The 19,226-nt window shown below is 35.4% G+C and overlaps 1 protein-coding gene across 1 annotated transcript; it reads right to left on the reverse strand.

Moving 5' to 3' along the window:
• Positions 1 to 526: 526 nt before the first annotated feature.
• On the reverse strand, positions 527 to 14,892 carry LOC147540129 (beta-amyrin 16-alpha-hydroxylase CYP87D16-like). Its single transcript, XM_086643196.1, has 10 exons — positions 14,681 to 14,892; positions 14,157 to 14,380; positions 7,330 to 7,436; positions 6,372 to 6,521; positions 5,417 to 5,671; positions 4,628 to 4,717; positions 4,470 to 4,548; positions 3,579 to 3,685; positions 3,364 to 3,491; positions 527 to 912 (listed from the first exon to the last, which is right to left on the reverse strand). The coding sequence occupies exons 1-10, from the start codon at positions 14,890 to 14,892 to the stop codon at positions 804 to 806; spliced, it is 1,461 nt and encodes a 486-aa protein (XP_086499322.1). The 3' UTR covers positions 527 to 803.
• Between the last annotated feature and the right edge of the window lie 4,334 nt (positions 14,893 to 19,226).

Raw genomic sequence — 19,226 nt, forward strand, 5'->3', positions numbered from 1 at the left:
TGAGGGGCCCTATAAAATCTCCCTTAAAATGTTTAGAGTTTTTCTTGAGTCTTGGATTGGAGATGCTCTTAGAACATCTCAAATGTAAGACTCGATCATAGAAACTCTTAGTGACACGTAAGATTTCAATTTTTTTTCTTAAAAACCTCCTCAAGGCAAAATTCGATTTGAATCTCTCTAAGATATGTAGTTGTAGGTGAATAGAAATATTTTAAGAGAGCACTAAATATTTGTATCTCATTAATTTGAGTCTAGCAAATTGTCTAACTCATAATTTTTAAACTTTAGACCAATAAAAATCAAGTCTTCTTTAGATAACTGAATATTTCTTTACAAAATATCATGTCACGCAAGTAAACAAAATAATTTTAGAGTTTATATAGGAGACACACAAAAATTAGAAGATCGTTTTTTTGTCACATAAGACTGAAAATCTCAATTAAGATTTGACACATAAGACTAATATAATATTTCTTTTTTGACAAATATATTAATTTTTATTTCTTCGCTGATTAATTTACCTTACTAATAAAAGACAACTTTTATTTCAACCGGAACCACCCTTCATCATCAAATGAAGCTCTACCATGTCTTACTTATACAAAACAAGAACATAAGCATAACAATATACACTGATAAACACAATAATGTTCTTTTCTAGTTCCCTAATTTACAAACAGAGATACCCCTAGTTAACTAGATGGGTTGTTCATAAGATCTTAACCTAAATCCAAGCTTCTACCAACACCAAAGCAAGCTCTCTTATTATACTTTTTTCAGAGTACCTCAAGAAGACTTGATCTCTAGTTATTATTCTTGGTTGCACTTTGTTGTCTGATTTCAACATGAAATTCTCCTCCCATTGATAAAAAAGATGTTTCAGGTGCTTCTGCTTCCTTGATTCTTTTCAAACTGACAACCAATACCAAAAAGATCATAGGATTTAGTGATTCTCTAAAAACCTAAACTTATCTGATTTAATTTGAGATTTTTTTTCACTTGTCTAATCAAAGTGGATTTTAAGCTATTTCCAACTAGCCTAAAATTACTTTACAGAGTAAATTTTCATATCTTTGCAAAAAAAAAAGTTCTCATCTCTAGAGCTTATGCACTCACAAGTAGTAATTTGAAAGCAATTTTTGCCAAATAGGATATTTTCTATCACTGTTCTCAATCTCTAAAAGTTAGATTGTCATTTAGGATATTAAGAGTTTTTGCTAAAACAACCTTCTCCAATTGGACACTCTACTAGACACTCTATGGAGCATTTATTACGGAGAAGTTAGAGTGTCTTCATGAGACTCTCCACAGACCACTCTGAAATAGAAAATCTTGTTTTTTAACTACTTTTCAACTATTAGATTTAAGAGTGACATGTGTACTAAGTAGAAGTATTTTAGATATCTCCATTGGAGATAAAAAATATTTAGAGTGTCTATATATTGCTGCTTATGAAAGAGTATCTTCATGGAAAATAGGAATTTAAGAATTTTCTTAGAGTGTCCCACTAAAAATGCTCTAAAAGATCCGACTTAAGCAAAAAAATAAAAGAGCTATTTCCTTTTTGGCTCCTACTTTGTGACCAGCTTCTTTCTTGGCCTCTTATTTTTCATAAATTCAAATTTGATCCCTTACTTTTCTTAAATTCAAATTTGACACTCTATTTTCAAGTAAATGTCATAATTACCCTTTGTAATTTCAAAATAAAACATTAAAAAAGAGATATTTCCACCTCACCTCTCTCTTCTCCGGCGAAGGTCGCCGTTTGAAAAAAAAAATTCGCCCGACGACTTTCAGACATTAAAAAAAACTATTATCTCTCTCTCTAAATACTCCAGCGAAGGAGTTTCCCTTCGCCGGAGGTCTGTTCTGAGTAGACCTTCGAAGGTCTGCTCGAAACAGACCCTTGAAGGTCTGCTCGGAACATACCTTCAAGGATCTGTTCCGAATAGATCTGAAGGTCTGTTCGGAACAAACCTTCAAGGATCTGTTCTGAATAGATCTGAAGGTCTGTTCGGAACAAACCTTTAAATCTGTTGAACCAGACCTTCAGCGAAGGGAAACCCTTCGACAGAGTATTTAGAGAGATAAGAGAGTTTTTTTCTTTTTTTATGTTTGAAGGTCGCCGACAGAAAATTTTTCCGACCGGCGACCTTCGTCGGAGAAGAGAGAGGTGAGGTGGAGAGAGAGAGAGAGGTGAGGTGGAAATATCTCTTTTTTTAATATTTTATTTTGAAATTAGGAAGGGTAGTTATGACATTTACTTGAAAAATAAGGGGTCAAATTTGAATTTATAAAAAATAAGAGTCTAAGAAAGAAGCTGGTCACAAAATAGGGGGCCGAAAAAGAAATAATTCAAAATAAAAAGTCGGAAAATATCTTGTTCAAACATTGTTTCATTTGTTGGGATAAAACACGCGCAATACAAATTTATTTTCTAGTCATTTGTTGGGATCATAGTGCACTAGTGGAATTCACGGAAATTCACGAGATTTAACAGCGGATGGATCCACCACCCTTTGGTGTAACCGTTGGACACTCCTTTGAAATCCATGAGGTCGTGGGATCAAGTCTCGGTGGAAGCAGTTGCCATCAAATTAAGATTAGTTCAAAAAACTTGGAGTAATTCGTCTATTTTTTTGTTGAGTCAAGACTAATTATCTATTTCGCGACATGGAATGAATTTTGTGACCATTTTTCATTTTCTATTTTGATGAACTTTTATATGTTTTATATTTAAGTATCTTTTTTATTTACAAGTTGTTTGGGTTTGGGAAACCTCTTATACTATATAAAGAGGTTACTCTACAACTTTTGAGAAATCAATTAATTCAATGCAGTTCATTTATTCAACCGTGTTTCTAACTTTTTGTCGATGTTGAAAGGATTTATTAATGCAGAACTTTAGCCGACGTTCTTAGTTTTTTATCGTATTTTCTGCTGCATCAAAACTTAAAGACAAGCTAAACTGTAGTTCATACTTACAGATTTTGTCGGACGTTCTTCTTCCTTGTACAAAGCTCTAGACAGTAGACACTCTAGTTAGTGATTTTGGGGACTAAGCACTAACAGTAGACCTTCCATTCTCATGGAAAAAATTTCATACCGGATGCTGTAAGTGACAACCTACTTATAGCATATTATTGGATATTGTCATATAAGTTGATGTTGTTTGAGGGACAAGAGGCTTAGATAAAAAAAATGTTGCACAAACCCAAAAATGACTATATGCCAACAGGGAATAGTACTGCAACCTTAGTTCAGAAAGACATACAAACTTGCAGTCCATTTGTTTTCCCAATTTTGAATCAAATTTATGTGAAAGATAAAAATTGTCTAGAGGATGGATAGAATGAAAATTACCTGAATTTAGTGAACAAGACATGGAGAAATGTAGACAACAATGACTTGCTGAACTCAGCTCCTACACAACTCCTCAACCCTCCGCCGAATGGCATGAAATCTTTACACGAACTAATTGATCCGGGCTCCTATATATTCGAAATTGTTCGATTCATCAAATATTAAAAGAAAAAAAAAATCACCATGTATATATATATACACATATATGTACTTACATTCCATCTCCATGGATTGAAGGAAGTAGGATCTTCAAACTTATCAGGATTCATATGGAGTGCTTTAGTAAGAAGCAAAATTGTCCACCCCTCTGGAATTACATATCCTGCCATCACACCAGACCATGGTGATTCATATGGATCCCCATGGACTATATATAAATCCCTCATTGTGTTTTATAATTTATACAGATTTGGTTAATGAGTTCAAGCATAGTAACTTACCCTAAGTTCACTGAAAACATATAAAATTGAAGTGCGAAATCTTATATTGGAGAATAGTCCCACATGGGAGAAGGATGATCTAGCAACAAAGAATATAATGTCTAGATCTTCTCTATTCATTGACAATTGATTTGAGTTGGATGACCTCAAACATAACATGGAATGTAAGCTAGGTTAGCATGTGGTAGGTTTAAAAGTCACACGAAACAAAAAAATCACGTGTTAGAGTCCTATCCGCTCATTGTCAAAAGATTTTGAGTTAGATGACCAAACTTAATGTTATGTTGTGTCTTGGTAAAACATATCTAGAGAACCTTGAGCACTTTCGGGGGATGTAATATCTTAAGGACATAGTCGCACTCTAGCCTCTATCACCAATCTCATGAGTTTATTATCTAAACTTATGTTTTATGATTTTAAAGAAACCAAAATGATATATTTTTTTCAAAATTCTGTGCAGTATTCTATACCTCTCACCACCTTTCATTGACTACACTTAAGTATGTTTCTCCACAAAGTATAGGGTAGGATTTACCGGCCCATTTGTGTTTTCGAATATGTTTCGATAAAAAAATTTAGCTAATTTTCTCAACCTATAACCAATATGCACATAGAGAAGGATACTTTGAAGTTCAAACCATTCTAAATTATTTTTACTTGACATACCATTTATATGAATATCTTTGATGACCATTCTTAATACCCCCGGTGCGATATTGGACATCCTAAGTGTTTCGTTGATAACCTGCATTTTGTAAATGACAATTCCTTGTGAGTAAAATACAGAGTATTTTCAAGAACTCTAAAAGTGTTTATGATATTACCTGAGATGTAAAAGTCATAGACTTGTATTCTACCCATGTAATTGGAGAACCCACATTTTCTCTACTGTTAAGAATCGCCTCGTGCTCTTGCTAATAACACAAAGAGTTATTCGAAGAAAAACTTTTATGCAGTTGAAATATGAAAAGTACGAAATTTATTTCCAATGACTCTAAAATACACCATTTGGGAGTTCGGTAAGTAACGTAAAATCAATTTTTGGAGTTTATGTAAACAAAATAAAAAAGTCTTCAGTAATATTTCTTTGATAGGAGGAAACGTGAAACAAATGCTAAGAAAATGAAAAATTGATGGCATAGTCCATGCACAAAACAATTATAACAAAAAATATATCGTCAAGAAATAAAAAAGAAAGTTCAACAAAAAAAAACTTTTTGTAATGATACACTTTTACACCTATATATTACATGACACAAAAATTCTATTCATCCCTCCATTTTAGTCTCTCCCCCAGCCTTCCACCGGCTGTGACAACATATCACTGGATGATATACTCTTACATTCTCTCTCCATTTGTTTCACGCTAAAGTGATATGTTTCCACATCAGGTGGAGGGTTGGGGGGAGGGACAAAATGGAGGGATGAATAGAATTTCTCATTACATGAAATTGTTCAAAAGTGTAAACTGCAACTCCAATTATGAACGCAACCACCTTTTGGATTTAGAAGAGGTGCACAACCCTAAGAAGACTCATGTGCAACAATTAGAACATACATTATTTCAAAAAGGAAACACGAAATGAAGATCATTAGAGTTCTTTTGAACTTACCGATAATTCCTTGGCCACCAAAGGGTGATGAACTAATTGTCTTATGGCTGTTGTGAGAGATTTAGCAATGGATACAAAGCTAGCAAGAAGAAGCCCAAACATTATATAAACTGCGAAATTTTCTGTCATGAATTCTTCATTTTTCATGTCATCAATCAGCTGATCCAGGAAATCACCCCGGCGAGGCTCCTCGGGAGACAAATTAAGTCTTTTGTGAAGGATATCCCTCATCATATTTACCGCTTTCTTTTGATTCTGATAATATTAATTTATTTCGTTACTTAAAGAAAATAGGTCATATCAATTTAAACAATATTTGTAACAATATGGGAGATAAACAGTAGATAGTTACTTTCTTAGAAGTGCTATTATTCAATTCTTTTGGTTCTGTATATTAATTTATCCCCTCACCCATGAATACAAGTAGGAGAAAAGACTTTAACTAATATAATAGGCGGGGCCAATTCACTTTCACGGTACGATAGGGCCGATCTTATAGCATCTCCAATGCAAAGTTCCAAAAAAATTCTAGTTGGCTTATGTGTCGAGTCTCAATTGAGATTTTCTTTCCTATGTTGCTAACTTGAGTGTCTCTAATTGAAGTCTTTCTCCAATGCCAACACTCTAAGAAACTCTAATATATACACAAGTCACACATACATTTAATAGGAAAAAGTAATTGAGAAATAAAGGCTTCCTATTGGTTCTAAAATTAAATTTGGTGACTAGGATACTTAAGATACTCAAAAGAAATCTCAAAAATAGAGTTTCTAGTTGAGACATCTAAAACTAAATACTTCCACATCATCTTAAGATCTCAATAGAGTTTTGCATTGGAGATGTTTTTTCTCAAAAGAAACTCTAAAGTCCTAAGTGGCACTTAAGATTTTAAGATTGAGTCTTGCATTGGAGATGCTCTTAATAACTCCCTAATACTATCTATAATTCTCGTTACCTTCATGCACCGATAGAAAGTAGTACCCGGAATGTACAATGGGAAGGCCATAAGACCTTGAAAGAAGGTAGCAAACATTTCGCTGAGGTCTCTTGAGGAGTTGCTGCAATCGTAATCAAACAACTCTTTGGCTGACAATTCGAACACCATCTGTACATGTTAAAAGATAATCCCAACTTTTAAATATAAAAACTCAAACTAAAGCATATGTTATATGTATGTGAGAATGGTTCATATTGTCTAAAGTGAGTCATTGTCTGAGTTTTAGTTTTCTGAATTAAATGAACGGAACTAGGGGTGGCAGGGGAGGGCAATGGCCCTCTCTAGAATTAGGTTAGTAAAGACTCTTATTTTGACTTTATAACAATAATTTTGACTCCCACAAAATTTTTATGTATGGTCTGATCTATTAGATTTCATCTTTGCCCTCCCTAACACTATTTTCTGGTTCCGCCCCGAATGAACCCAATAATCACCCCAATCAGGCATACATTTATTCCATTAAGACAATAAAAAAACATTTTGGATTTGACAAATCCGAGTCAACTTAAATATCCATTCAAATTTAAAATCCAACTTAGTGAAAAAGAAAATACTACCCGACTAGAAGTACCTTTAAACTCGTGGCCTATAACAGATGGGAGTCATGGGAGAGGGGTATTATATCCAAAGTGAGAGCCTAAAAAGGAAAGAAAATGAGAGAGAAGGGGGAGAGATGCTACATATGGGCGAACTAGATCTGGTTCGTACAACCCAGGATGGACCCATTGACGTAACGCCCGATATGACTCCTCTCCCCCTCCTTGTGAAAATGAAAGAAAAGGTTGAAATGGAAAAAATATGGAAAGTTTTAAAGCCATCACCCGTAAGTGTGGGCCTTCTAATTCTAAGTTCAATAGTCCTAAGTGTCGTTAAAGACAGATGTATAGAGAGATAGGTCTAGATAAGTTTTACTTACACTTGCAATGGATGATTGAAGATCAATAGAAGGTTGAGTGGACCAAGAGAGTAAAGTTTTGTTTGCCATTTCTTCAATTTTAGTGAGAAGTTTGACTTTCAAAGTTTCTGTCCCAAGGTTGTGTTGGAATCAGAGCATTTTGGCTCGACCCGACTCGTCAAACTCAGAAACGGAATGCGCCATTGCGTTCGTCTCGTCGAGCTCTTCAATTTAGAGCCAAGAATCACTCAAATCCGATTCCGGATGAATGAGAAATTCAAGGTTAAAGTTTGAACGAAGATCGGTTAAAATAGGTACTAAAGCGTCAAAGAGGACAAGTCAAGTTGAGGGGCATTTGCGCGAAGAGGACGCGCGCCAATCTGGACGGTCAGCGTTCATCGCGCGGGATTTCACGCGATCTGACGTCAGGCGTTCCTTCCGCGTTCGGGCACGCTCCGGGCTACGATCTAACGGTCGTTTGATCAACTGTGGGACAGTTTCGGGACAGATCACGATCATCTAAAGGCTGCTGTTTCACCCGAGTTGTGAAGGCAGATCCAACGGTCTAAAACCCACCCGAAATTCCCAGTTATATAACTAACTCTCCTCAAAGAGTTGTGTCCCTAAAAACCAAGAGTTTTGTCCCCAAAACTCTAGAGATGTGTCCCAAAAGCTTATACCTATTCAATTCCTATAAATACCACCCAAACTCACTTCATTTTTAATCAATTCATTCTCTTCTCTTCTTCTCTTCCCTTCTAACAATTAGAGGTTCTGGTTAGCCTAGAATATCTAATTAAAGAAGTATTTTCTAGAGGTTCTGGATAGACTAGAATATCTAGAAAAGGAAGAAAGAAGTTCTTCATAGGTCGTCTAGAACATCAATTCAATTCATTCTCTTCTTCTCTTCCCTTCTAACAATTAGAGGTTCTGGTTAGCCTAGAATATCTAATTAAAGAAGTATTTTCTAGAGGTTCTGGATAGACTAGAATATCTGGAAAAGGAAGAAAGAAGTCTCGAGTGAAATCTGAATTTCCAAAGCATCTAGAAGATCATCCGCATCAGTCAAAGAGCTCATAATACTGACAAAGGTTCGCCCGCTTTCAGAATATAGAAGTACCATCTTAAAATTCTGAAAGGTTAGTCGTTGTATCCCGAAGGCATTCACCCTAACGTTTGGTACTGTTACGGGGGTGTAAAATGTCTTAAGGAAAGAGAATTTATTCTTGCCTCGACTACATTAAACACCTATCTCGGTTAGCCCGAAAGAAGGAATATTGACTTATCTTTATTCTTTAATAGTTTATCTCTCTATAAAGTTAGAGAAAGGAAACTCTGTCCGAATCAAGCCAAGACAGAGAGAAATCGACTTATCGATTAATAACCAGAGAACAACAATCTTAAGACATTTTACATAGCGATTATTTCTCTGGTTATAAGATATTAATTTGGCTTACTTTCTGTGTATTTCAGAAAAGGAAATGGCACGAACAAGAACCACCCTACGGGTTCTTCAGCCTAACACCACATACGTGGAAAACCCAGAGATGTTCAAGGGAACTGACTTCGCTCTGAAGCAGAAGCGAGGCAAGTCGAGGAAAAGGCAAAGGCCTGTCGAATGCTACAAATGTAGAAAGCGAGGCCACCTAGCCAAAGATTGTCACTCCACATATGACAGTCAAAGGGCAAAAGCCGATAACCAAGCTTTATTAGCAAAAGACACCGAAAATCGGAATCACCGTCTAATGATTACTGAGTTCGAAAAGGCGTTTGATCTACTTCATAAAATGAACCTCTGTGCAGAGGCACATGAAGATAACCTGGTTAACAACCAGAGATGGTGGGTCGATTCTAAGACAAATCATCACGTTTGTAGTGACAAAAGCCTATTCTCTTCCTATACAGAGGTAGCCGAAGGAGAGATCTTATTCAAGGAAAACGGCTCGATCACCCAAGTCAAAGGAAGGGGAAAGATCGTCTTAAAATTCACTTCCGAAATAGAGGTGACTTTGGCCGACGTACTCCATGCTCCAGACAATCAAAAGAACTTGATTTCTGGTTCCCTTTTAAGTGAGAACGGGTTCAGACTAATCTTTCTGTCAGATATCGTTATCATATTTAAGAAAACGATGTATATTGGAAAGGGCCACTTATGTGGGGGGTTATTTCAATTAAATGTTACCCATGTAATGCCGAAGGCACCTATTATTAATAAAATTAATAATTATGCGTATATTGTTGAGTCTTCCAATATTTGTCACGAAAGATTAGGACATGTGAATAATAAGTCATTAAAGAAATTAATGAGCTTGGAGTTAAATTCCGAAACTCGAAATTTACTCAAAGACGTACATGTCAAACATGTATATAGTCAAAAATGACTAAAACGTTGTTCAAGTCTTTAGACTGAATTCACAATGAACTCTGTAACCTAAAAACGGTTCAAACATGAGGTGGAAAAAGGTAATTCATTACCTTTATCGATGACTCCACTTGTTTCTGTTATATTACTTACTAAAGTGTAAGAAATCGAAAAGTTCGAGCTTTATAAAATCAAAGTAGAAACTCAACTTTATAAAAAGATTGAGGATTTGAGAAACGACTGAGATGGAGAGTATGAATCTCCGTTCGCCAAGATATACGCCAAGAATGGCATAGTTCATCAAACGGCGACTCTTTTGGTATAATGAAAGCACAGAACATTAGAAGGGATAAAACTCGATCAGTGGAGATTAAAAATCGATGATCAATCTAATCTCGATGAATTTTGTGAAGTATTTCACTAAAATTCTACTACTAGCCAAGAACAGAAATAAGGTTCAACCCATGGTGACCACAAATGTTGACTTAGTTGATGACTCTTAAAATATCTTCTCGATAACAGAGACATCGAAAAACTAAGCGACATCTTGACCACCAAGTATCGACATAAATACTGGGTGTGAAACCGTATATCAAGAATACAGAGAGCGATCAATGATGAATACATGATCCTAAAGATTCAATTCGATGACAAATCGAAGATGACAACCGCATAAGTTAGCGGAAAAGTATGTCAAGACAAATGTCAAAACCTAAACGGTTAGACAAGGTCGATGACAGAATGTTCTCGTTATACAAATAGCTACGAGACGATAAACTGTTCGAAAGAAATCATCGGTCTGAGATAATGAAAAATTCCGTGAAACACTCTCGAATACAAAGTTGACGAAGAATGCAAAATTCTGAAATTAAACTTGTTTTCGAGAAAGTAAGTTATTTCGTATAACATATTCAGGCGGTAAATATTTCTCTAGAAGGTCCTTAGGTCTGTCTAAGAATTACAAGGAATCCTCAGATATGTTAAAGGGAAGGACCTTGGCTGAAAGATCTCAAGATCAGGAGTTATTATAAATAAATCCTTAAAGTCTTTGTAAGGAGGTCCCTAGTTTTGTATCATTACAGAATAGTCCTTATAAATCCTCATGGCAACCTAATCTTCTTGGATAGACAAGAGAATTAAGGTTGATAAGACGTAAAGTTGAATATTACATCATTCGGTCTAGACGTGACTCAAATAGTAAATTCAAGGGTCTTGGTAAGATTTTCAATTCAAGAGTATGAACGAAATCTAGAGACGATAAAGGACAATAATGAATGATAACTTTGATGATCATAGTCTATCAAACGAGTATATATGATTAAGACATATAACTTAAGAAAGAGTTAAACGAGAAACTCGCCTTGTATTATATCTCAAGGTTTTAATGATCATAAATCATCATGTTATAGAACAAAACTAAAGACACTACACTAAAGAAATTGTGTACGAAAATAGTTTTGTTAAAGAGGAGAATCCAATGGTTACCCTAGAACTGTGGGGGCAGATATTGTTACATATCTGAACAGTACCCTATATGGAATACTATAAAATTCCACCCAAATTGACGAATAAGAGAAAATACTCTTGAAATGTGGGGGGAACCAAAAGGAACCAAAATGCCAATTATAAATGGCATAAAAGTCTCTATATTCTCCTGACGATACAACATCATACGGACGTGAAAAGAGGGAAATTATAGAGTACCTCGGAAACCAGATTTAACCAATAAGAATGTTGGTCAATAAGGTTTAATTGAGTTAAGAACTATAGTTATATTCACTAAGTTGTGACAAGAGTCGGAAATCAAGTGTGTGAATATAAGTGATGACGTGAATGTCCAAATTCACTCAACAAATCTGGGAAAAACACAAATGGAAAGAACTTCTCTTCCTAATCCTAAACTAAGTAACGAGATTCAACCGTGAATCATCTGTTCAAAAGAACAGACAATACTAGTTAGGAATAAGAAAGTGTTTAAGAAGATATGATTCGATGTTTTTCCAGATTGAATCATTACTCATGATTGATAATCTAAAGTGCAAGGTTAGACAGAGAATGGTAGAATAACCACTCAAAAACCACGATAAGCATAAATACTTGAATTTGAACAAATTCAAGAAAGAGTTATCATAGTAACAAATAGTTCTTAGGTATCTGAGCAGACTCGTATTAATTGGTTGTACATATCATAAAAGAAAACGAAGATATGTGGACAACACTCGAATCTCAGATACAAAACAGTGGATATGACAAACCACTAAGGGCTACGATATCACAAAATCCTCAGAGGCAGACGTGCATAGCTGGATCAATAATGTAATCCTAAAGGCCTTGATGGATACATTGTTTTGGAGAAAGCAAAGGAAGTAGGTGAACTTCCTGGAGGATATTTGTTTGTGATTGAAGCCAGTGCACACAATAAACCTAAGTAGTTGTTGCGTAGGCACTAATACGGTAAGTCTAGAGAATTCAAAATAAATAGACTAGCACCGTAAAGCAATTGCTCTCAAGGAATGCATAAATTAATTATGCTCAATCCTACGTTACCTGGCGGATCCGTAAAGAACAAGGGTGAACAAGAGAGTTGAAATTGCATCATCAAGGGGAATGTGGCAAAAACGCCTAAAGTAAATGAGTAAAGGCATGGTGAAACCCTACCTAGATGACTGGAGATCCCACGATCTAGGTTCAAAGGGCAACTGAAGCTATATCCTGACTCGACAGTAACACTGTAAGAGATTTCTATCTCTTACCCATTCCTAGGATGATAACAGTGTTGCCTGCATTGAGAGGCTAAGCATTAAGCTTTTAATGAATCCGAAAACTTAGAACTTGATTCTAACGTGAGGTATAGCAGGATACCTTATTACGGATAACCTATATGTGTGTGAATTGATGCCGGTTCTATGGGAAGGTCGTCTAGGCCGACTTCTCTAAAGCACACACGAAATCGGGAATGTTCAGGGCCGAAATGAACACAACCGAGAACCTAAGTCGGTAAGGGATTAGCTGTGTGATAGCTATTCAGGTTTACAATTTCCAGGACTCAGTTCAAGACGTAAAGTTCACTGCCGTCCTTGTAGACCTTGTAGTTATTCACTAGGAAAGGTTCAAAGTCGAAAGACTACCTTCTTCCGATGCAGCGAAGTTCCGCTTATGAGCTCTGTCAGTGTCAGTCTGTCAGTATAGTATGTCTGCATATATCATAGCATAAAACCTCAAATTTTCATTCATGTGGGGGATTGTTGGAATCAGAGCATTTTGGCTCGACCCGACTCGTCAAACTCAGAAACGGAATGCGCCATTGCGTTCGTCTCGTCGAGCTCTTCAATTTAGAGCCAAGAATCACTCAAATCCGATTCCGGATGAATGAGAAATTCAAGGTTAAAGTTTGAACGAAGATCGGTTAAAATAGGTACTAAAGCGTCAAAGAGGACAAGTCAAGTTGAGGGGCATTTGCGCGAAGAGGACGCGCGCCAATCTGGACGGTCAGCGTTCATCGCGCGGGATTTCACGCGATCTGACGTCAGGCGTTCCTTCCGCGTTCGGGCACGCTCCGGGCTACGATCTAACGGTCGTTTGATCAACTGTGGGACAGTTTCGGGACAGATCACGATCATCTAAAGGCTGCTGTTTCACCCGAGTTGTGAAGGCAGATCCAACGGTCTAAAACCCACCCGAAATTCCCAGTTATATAACTAACTCTCCTCAAAGAGTTGTGTCCCTAAAAACCAAGAGTTTTGTCCCCAAAACTCTAGAGATGTGTCCCAAAAGCTTATACCTATTCAATTCCTATAAATACCACCCAAACTCACTTCATTTTTAATCAATTCATTCTCTTCTCTTCTTCTCTTCCCTTCTAACAATTAGAGGTTCTGGTTAGCCTAGAATATCTAATTAAAGAAGTATTTTCTAGAGGTTCTGGATAGACTAGAATATCTAGAAAAGGAAGAAAGAAGTTCTTCATAGGTCGTCTAGAACATCAATTCAATTCATTCTCTTCTTCTCTTCCCTTCTAACAATTAGAGGTTCTGGTTAGCCTAGAATATCTAATTAAAGAAGTATTTTCTAGAGGTTCTGGATAGACTAGAATATCTGGAAAAGGAAGAAAGAAGTCTCGAGTGAAATCTGAATTTCCAAAGCATCTAGAAGATCATCCGCATCAGTCAAAGAGCTCATAATACTGACAAAGGTTCGCCCGCTTTCAGAATATAGAAGTACCATCTTAAAATTCTGAAAGGTTAGTCGTTGTATCCCGAAGGCATTCACCCTAACGTTTGGTACTGTTACGGGGGTGTAAAATGTCTTAAGGAAAGAGAATTTATTCTTGCCTCGACTACATTAAACACCTATCTCGGTTAGCCCGAAAGAAGGAATATTGACTTATCTTTATTCTTTAATAGTTTATCTCTCTATAAAGTTAGAGAAAGGAAACTCTGTCCGAATCAAGCCAAGACAGAGAGAAATCGACTTATCGATTAATAACCAGAGAACAACAGGTTGCTCAAAATCAAGTTCCTAATATACTTGTGAATGTAAGGATTAGTTGATGCTTTATTTAGAGTTCCCCCAAACATTGCAGAAAAAGAGTCCATGTACCATAACTCCACCAACTTCCTCTCTTGTTGAAATATATATTTGTTGAAATCTGGATCTGATGATATAACCATAGGTCGACCCGCTAAACTTGTCTTAAATAGTTTTCCATATCTGTTTAAATTAAAATGATATAAAAATTAATTTTTTCCTCTCCTCGAAACATTTTTCTATTGCTTGTTAAATGTTGGTTTATTTCAGAGTTGATTTTGGAAAAAAATAATTATACTTTTAGATTCCCACATGGAAAACAAAAAGTGTTAAAATTAAAATTAACATCGACCACTTTTGGTGCATTCGTTAGATACTCACTTTGAAAATCCGTAACTAACCGATTCGATCTTTATGAGAAAATGATTCTAATTATTTTGCCATTATATGAGATCTTAAAGAAAATGAATCAAATTGTAGTACCTGCAGAGTCTCTTATCAATGAAGCCTCTCAAGTCAAAAGATCTGCTTGGGATAAAAAGGTGAAAGCTCTCTCCAATGAGAGGTAAGCCCATGGACCCTGGAGGGAGCTTTCCATTGGATTTAGGATTCCTCCATTTGTACCAATACTTTGTAAATCCTACCACAACCAAACCTAAAAAACATACACCAATAGTCCACAATATGTTTGTCATCATCAAGTACTGGATGATAGTGATAAGAGAGGGGAATTTGATTATTTGCTCCTAGCTAGCTAGGTGATGTGTTCTAATTGTGGCAAGTGCAAATATATACATATACTTATAGGGAAAAAATTTATCATGCGGGCGACCACCCCTAATATAAAACTATATCAATTTCATTTGTTAATTGATTATGAAATCGAAATTAGAGATGTAGCCCAGTCGAGGAGATCCAGTGGGCCACCTCCAATTGACTCGGTTAATTAAGTGGATTCGCTAGGCGACTCTTTGTTTAAATAATCTCTTTTACTAGCTTTTATCTCTTCATACTCAAGCTCAACTTTCGGGCTTTATCTATAGCTCTTCCTCTTCATCATATGGTGTTTAGAGTTGGGACGCTCTGATTATTCTCTTACGTTCTCACGAAAGCCTTGAGACTCTTTGTTACCTACCCTTTAAATTAGGGTTCATTTTGTTATGTGCACAAAAGGGTTAGACTCTTCATTTATTTTTTAAATTCGCACATGGTTTGTCTTCACATACGAGAAATTTCACCCCCTTTCTGAGTTGCGTGGTTTTACTTGCCTGGTTTTAGTTACTTATTAGGATTTTTGGACTTTACGTTAGTTAGTTGATTATATTGTTTGGTTTCTTCTTGTTTTAGCAGAGTCCCCTCAAGAGCCTTGCTTTCTTTACATTCATCTTTTGGATCTTTTATTGGGTTACAAGTTTTCTTTTGTCATTTTTTTAATGTATCGCCGTATTACACAACCAAAAGGTATAAGCTCTCCTATAAACACGAGAACTCGATATTTGCTAGCATCGATCCTTTTGCGGCCTAGGGAAGTTGACTTTTTAGTTGCACGAGCGCACTTCAATTCAACGATGGAGCACTTCAAGTTCCTACACATATCAAAAGGGACAAATCTATACTTTGTAAGCTATTCACTGGCAAAATTCAATAACTGGGGCGCCAAAAACGATTACACGTGCGTGATAATTTTAGAATCGCCCAAAAATAATATAGAAAGATTTAGTACCACAAGGCACACCTAGAGAGGCAGATTATATTGTACTGTAAGTCTGCCCTTCTGAAAATTGTGTGGTGAAGTGAAAGATACATTTTTTCGTGAGGATATGCATATTATTTCATTTTTTCTTTGTCGACGTGATATTCACTACAAGAGTTTGAATATGTGTTTATGCTCACCATGAAGCAAATTCAACACCTCAACAGATTTTAAGTACAAGGTAACCTTGAATTTAAGTTTAAGATATCTTCAACATGATCACAAAACCACATGTCTTAATGACTTAATCAATTGCCCCTAATAAAAAACACCTCCAAATATCATTTCCAAATCTCTCTCTTTTCCAGCCTGACCTCTTTCATATTAGATTTGAACTATTCATGACTCATTTGTTTAACTCACTTGTTGATTTCCATTGATTATTGATCAATAATTTATTAGTGATGTTTATAACACTCAACCACATAAATGACTAGAAATAAATTTGAGTTTTCTATTCTTCTTTATCTTCTTTTAATTAGACAATGGCTGTTGGAAGGCTCGGTCATATTACTACTCTTTCAAAAACGTTATTCACGTTCATTTCTATTCGCGATGTGTACTTCTTTGGTGATTAATTTCGCAACTAAACTAAGCAACTAGTGTGGGACACTTTTCAACAAGAATCAAATGGGAGAGTTGGAAGTTTTATTAGCATCATTTTAGATAGCTTATGCATTTTAATTTGTAAAATAGATACATGGTAGCCAAATTTTCCTTGCAAACCCCATCCTTTTCTCCTTGCAATCTTAAGGAGATTTGATAGAGGCCCCAATATTCAATGTTATTATTGAATGATATTGATTTTGCTCATTTTAGAGTGAGATTGTTGGTGGGTGTAATTCGTCATCCACAATATTCAATGTGATTATTTTGATAGTCTTCTCTTTCCGAAAAGACAATTTCATTGATAAGACGACATGTTGTAGTGGTTAAACACCAACTTCGCATCTCAGAGGTTTCAAGTTCGATCTTGTGGAAATAGAAATCTCAAATCTATTGAACTCGGATATTAATGGGGTAGAGGTAGGAAAGCGCTAAAGCATGGCCTCAAAGGTCTTTATATGGCCCTCGGGGTCTAAGATGTCTTTGTAATGTTAGTTATTTACTTTGAGTAATGACTCTTGAGTCCATACCAAATATAAAAACAAAGCACCACCAATTATTACTGAAACCAAATTACATGATGATAATCCCTCGTCAACTGAAAACCAGATCATGGAATAGAGTAGTCTGCCTATATATACTCCAAATTTGAACTCCAAAAGAAACTATGACTTTCGGGCTTCGGAAAAAATATCAACGAGTTGATCCTTTGATCTGGGTGTCTCACTGAAAATTCTATCGCTCCTTTTAACTCAAAGCCCATAAGCTAGCGAATGGAGTAGTGGTAGTAACGAAAGAATTTCTTGATACACTTAGTTTTGGAAAAAGCCTCAACCGTTATTGCACTGTCAACAATAGATGTCAGAGTATATGTTAAACAGATGGAATTAAGAACACTATTTGATGAACTTCTACCCTCCGTCAAAAGCAATTATAGGAGTATAGCGACAGTCGAATGAAGTACAACAAGTATTCAGCAAAGAACCAAGTTCATCATGCTTGTACGAAACATACAAAATCCGATATAACTATGCACATGAAATCATGAAAGAAGACTATCATTTTGCCTACTGTGAAAATCAAACAAACATCATAACTGAAGGCGGGAGAAGAGAAAAAATCAGGCATTACCTAGATTGGCCCATATTTAATGTGTCATCCGCACTATTCACTAGACTGGCCCATATTCAATTATTGAATAACTCAAATTCAGACGAGTCAAAATTTCTTGTGGAAAAGAAAAAAAGAAGTATCATAATACAGATAAACCACGAATTTTTCATATTCTTTTTTTTTTTTTTTTGAATTTTTCATATTCTTTTTTTTTTCATATTCATCCTCTTGTATTCAACATCTATTGACCTAATCAACAAACAAACAAAAAAATGTCATCAGCCACTGCACGATGCATTAAAAAAGCCTAGACTTTATCTTAATAGGTAGAAATTACTAAAATATTACGTGTAATAATAGGTAAAGTTTCAAATAATATTGATAATTACTATTCAGGTCATTTTCATTTTTTTCCATTTTCAAATGGGGAGTGGTACAATGACACCTCCTAAACTATCTTCAATGATAATTACACATCCTAAACATATTTGGAAGAGTTGAGATTATAGAATTGTTTGTGTTTTCCAGACACGGGTTATTCATAAGGAGAAACAGTAGGAAGGCGGATGAGAATTTTTTAGACGTGTGAGGAGCTCGAGCTCATTTGTAGCTGTTAGACAAGTAATGTGAACTTCTTTAGTTATGAGTATCTAAACTAAACTAATGGTGTGTTTGGATGACGGAAACATGAATCCGCGGATTCATGAGTCCTTGGGATTCATGATTCCACGGATTCATGAATCCAAGTAATATTTTTTGGTTCGTTTGACAACTAATAAGAACCTTATGATTTATTATTATTTAAGTATTTTTCACGAAATTTTTTTTTCGAAAACCTTTTTTTTCGAGCATCGTTTTTTCTTTTGGGAAAAACACGGTCTGTATCAAGCAAAAAAGTTCTTATAAAGTTTCAGTTTTCGGAAAAATATTTTTCAAGAAAAAAAAACAATTTCTCGGTAAAAAACGGATTGAGAGGAAAAAATAGTTTTTAAGGATATAATATTTGAAAATAAAATTATTTTTGAAAAATAAAATTATTTTCGAAAAATAAAATTATTTTTGAAAAATAAATGTATTTTTGAAATTTAAAATAATTATTTTGTAGAAGAAAATATTTTTCCGTTGATTTTAAGTTTAAAATTTAGAGTTATTAATCCAAAATCCTAGCAAATCCTAGGGAGTAGGGTGAGATTTTGGTCCAATACAAATTTTGGAATTAGGAATCCTTAGGATTCAAGAGTCCTAGGATTCTTGGTAGACAAACAAACCAAGGATTCATGATTCCTAACAAATCTCACTTTTGATAGAAATCCTATTTAAGAATCCTGCAACCACACGCACCATAAGCAACTTTTGTTGGGATTGGAATAAAATGGGAGTCGGGCAGGGTTAGCATCATCTAAGAACATCTCAAGTGTAAGACTGGATCATTGAAACTCTTAGTGCCGCGTAAGATTTCAAATTTTGTTCTTTAAAAATTTTTTAACCCAAAATTCAATTTGAATATCTAAAATATGTAGTAGTTAAATAGAGATATTTTAAGAAGACAATCTCTGC

This window comes from Eschscholzia californica, unplaced genomic scaffold (assembly GCF_041429995.1).
Source record: "Eschscholzia californica isolate CP2 unplaced genomic scaffold, dmEscCali1.0.p SCAF_5, whole genome shotgun sequence".
Classification (NCBI taxonomy): domain Eukaryota; kingdom Viridiplantae; phylum Streptophyta; class Magnoliopsida; order Ranunculales; family Papaveraceae; genus Eschscholzia; species Eschscholzia californica.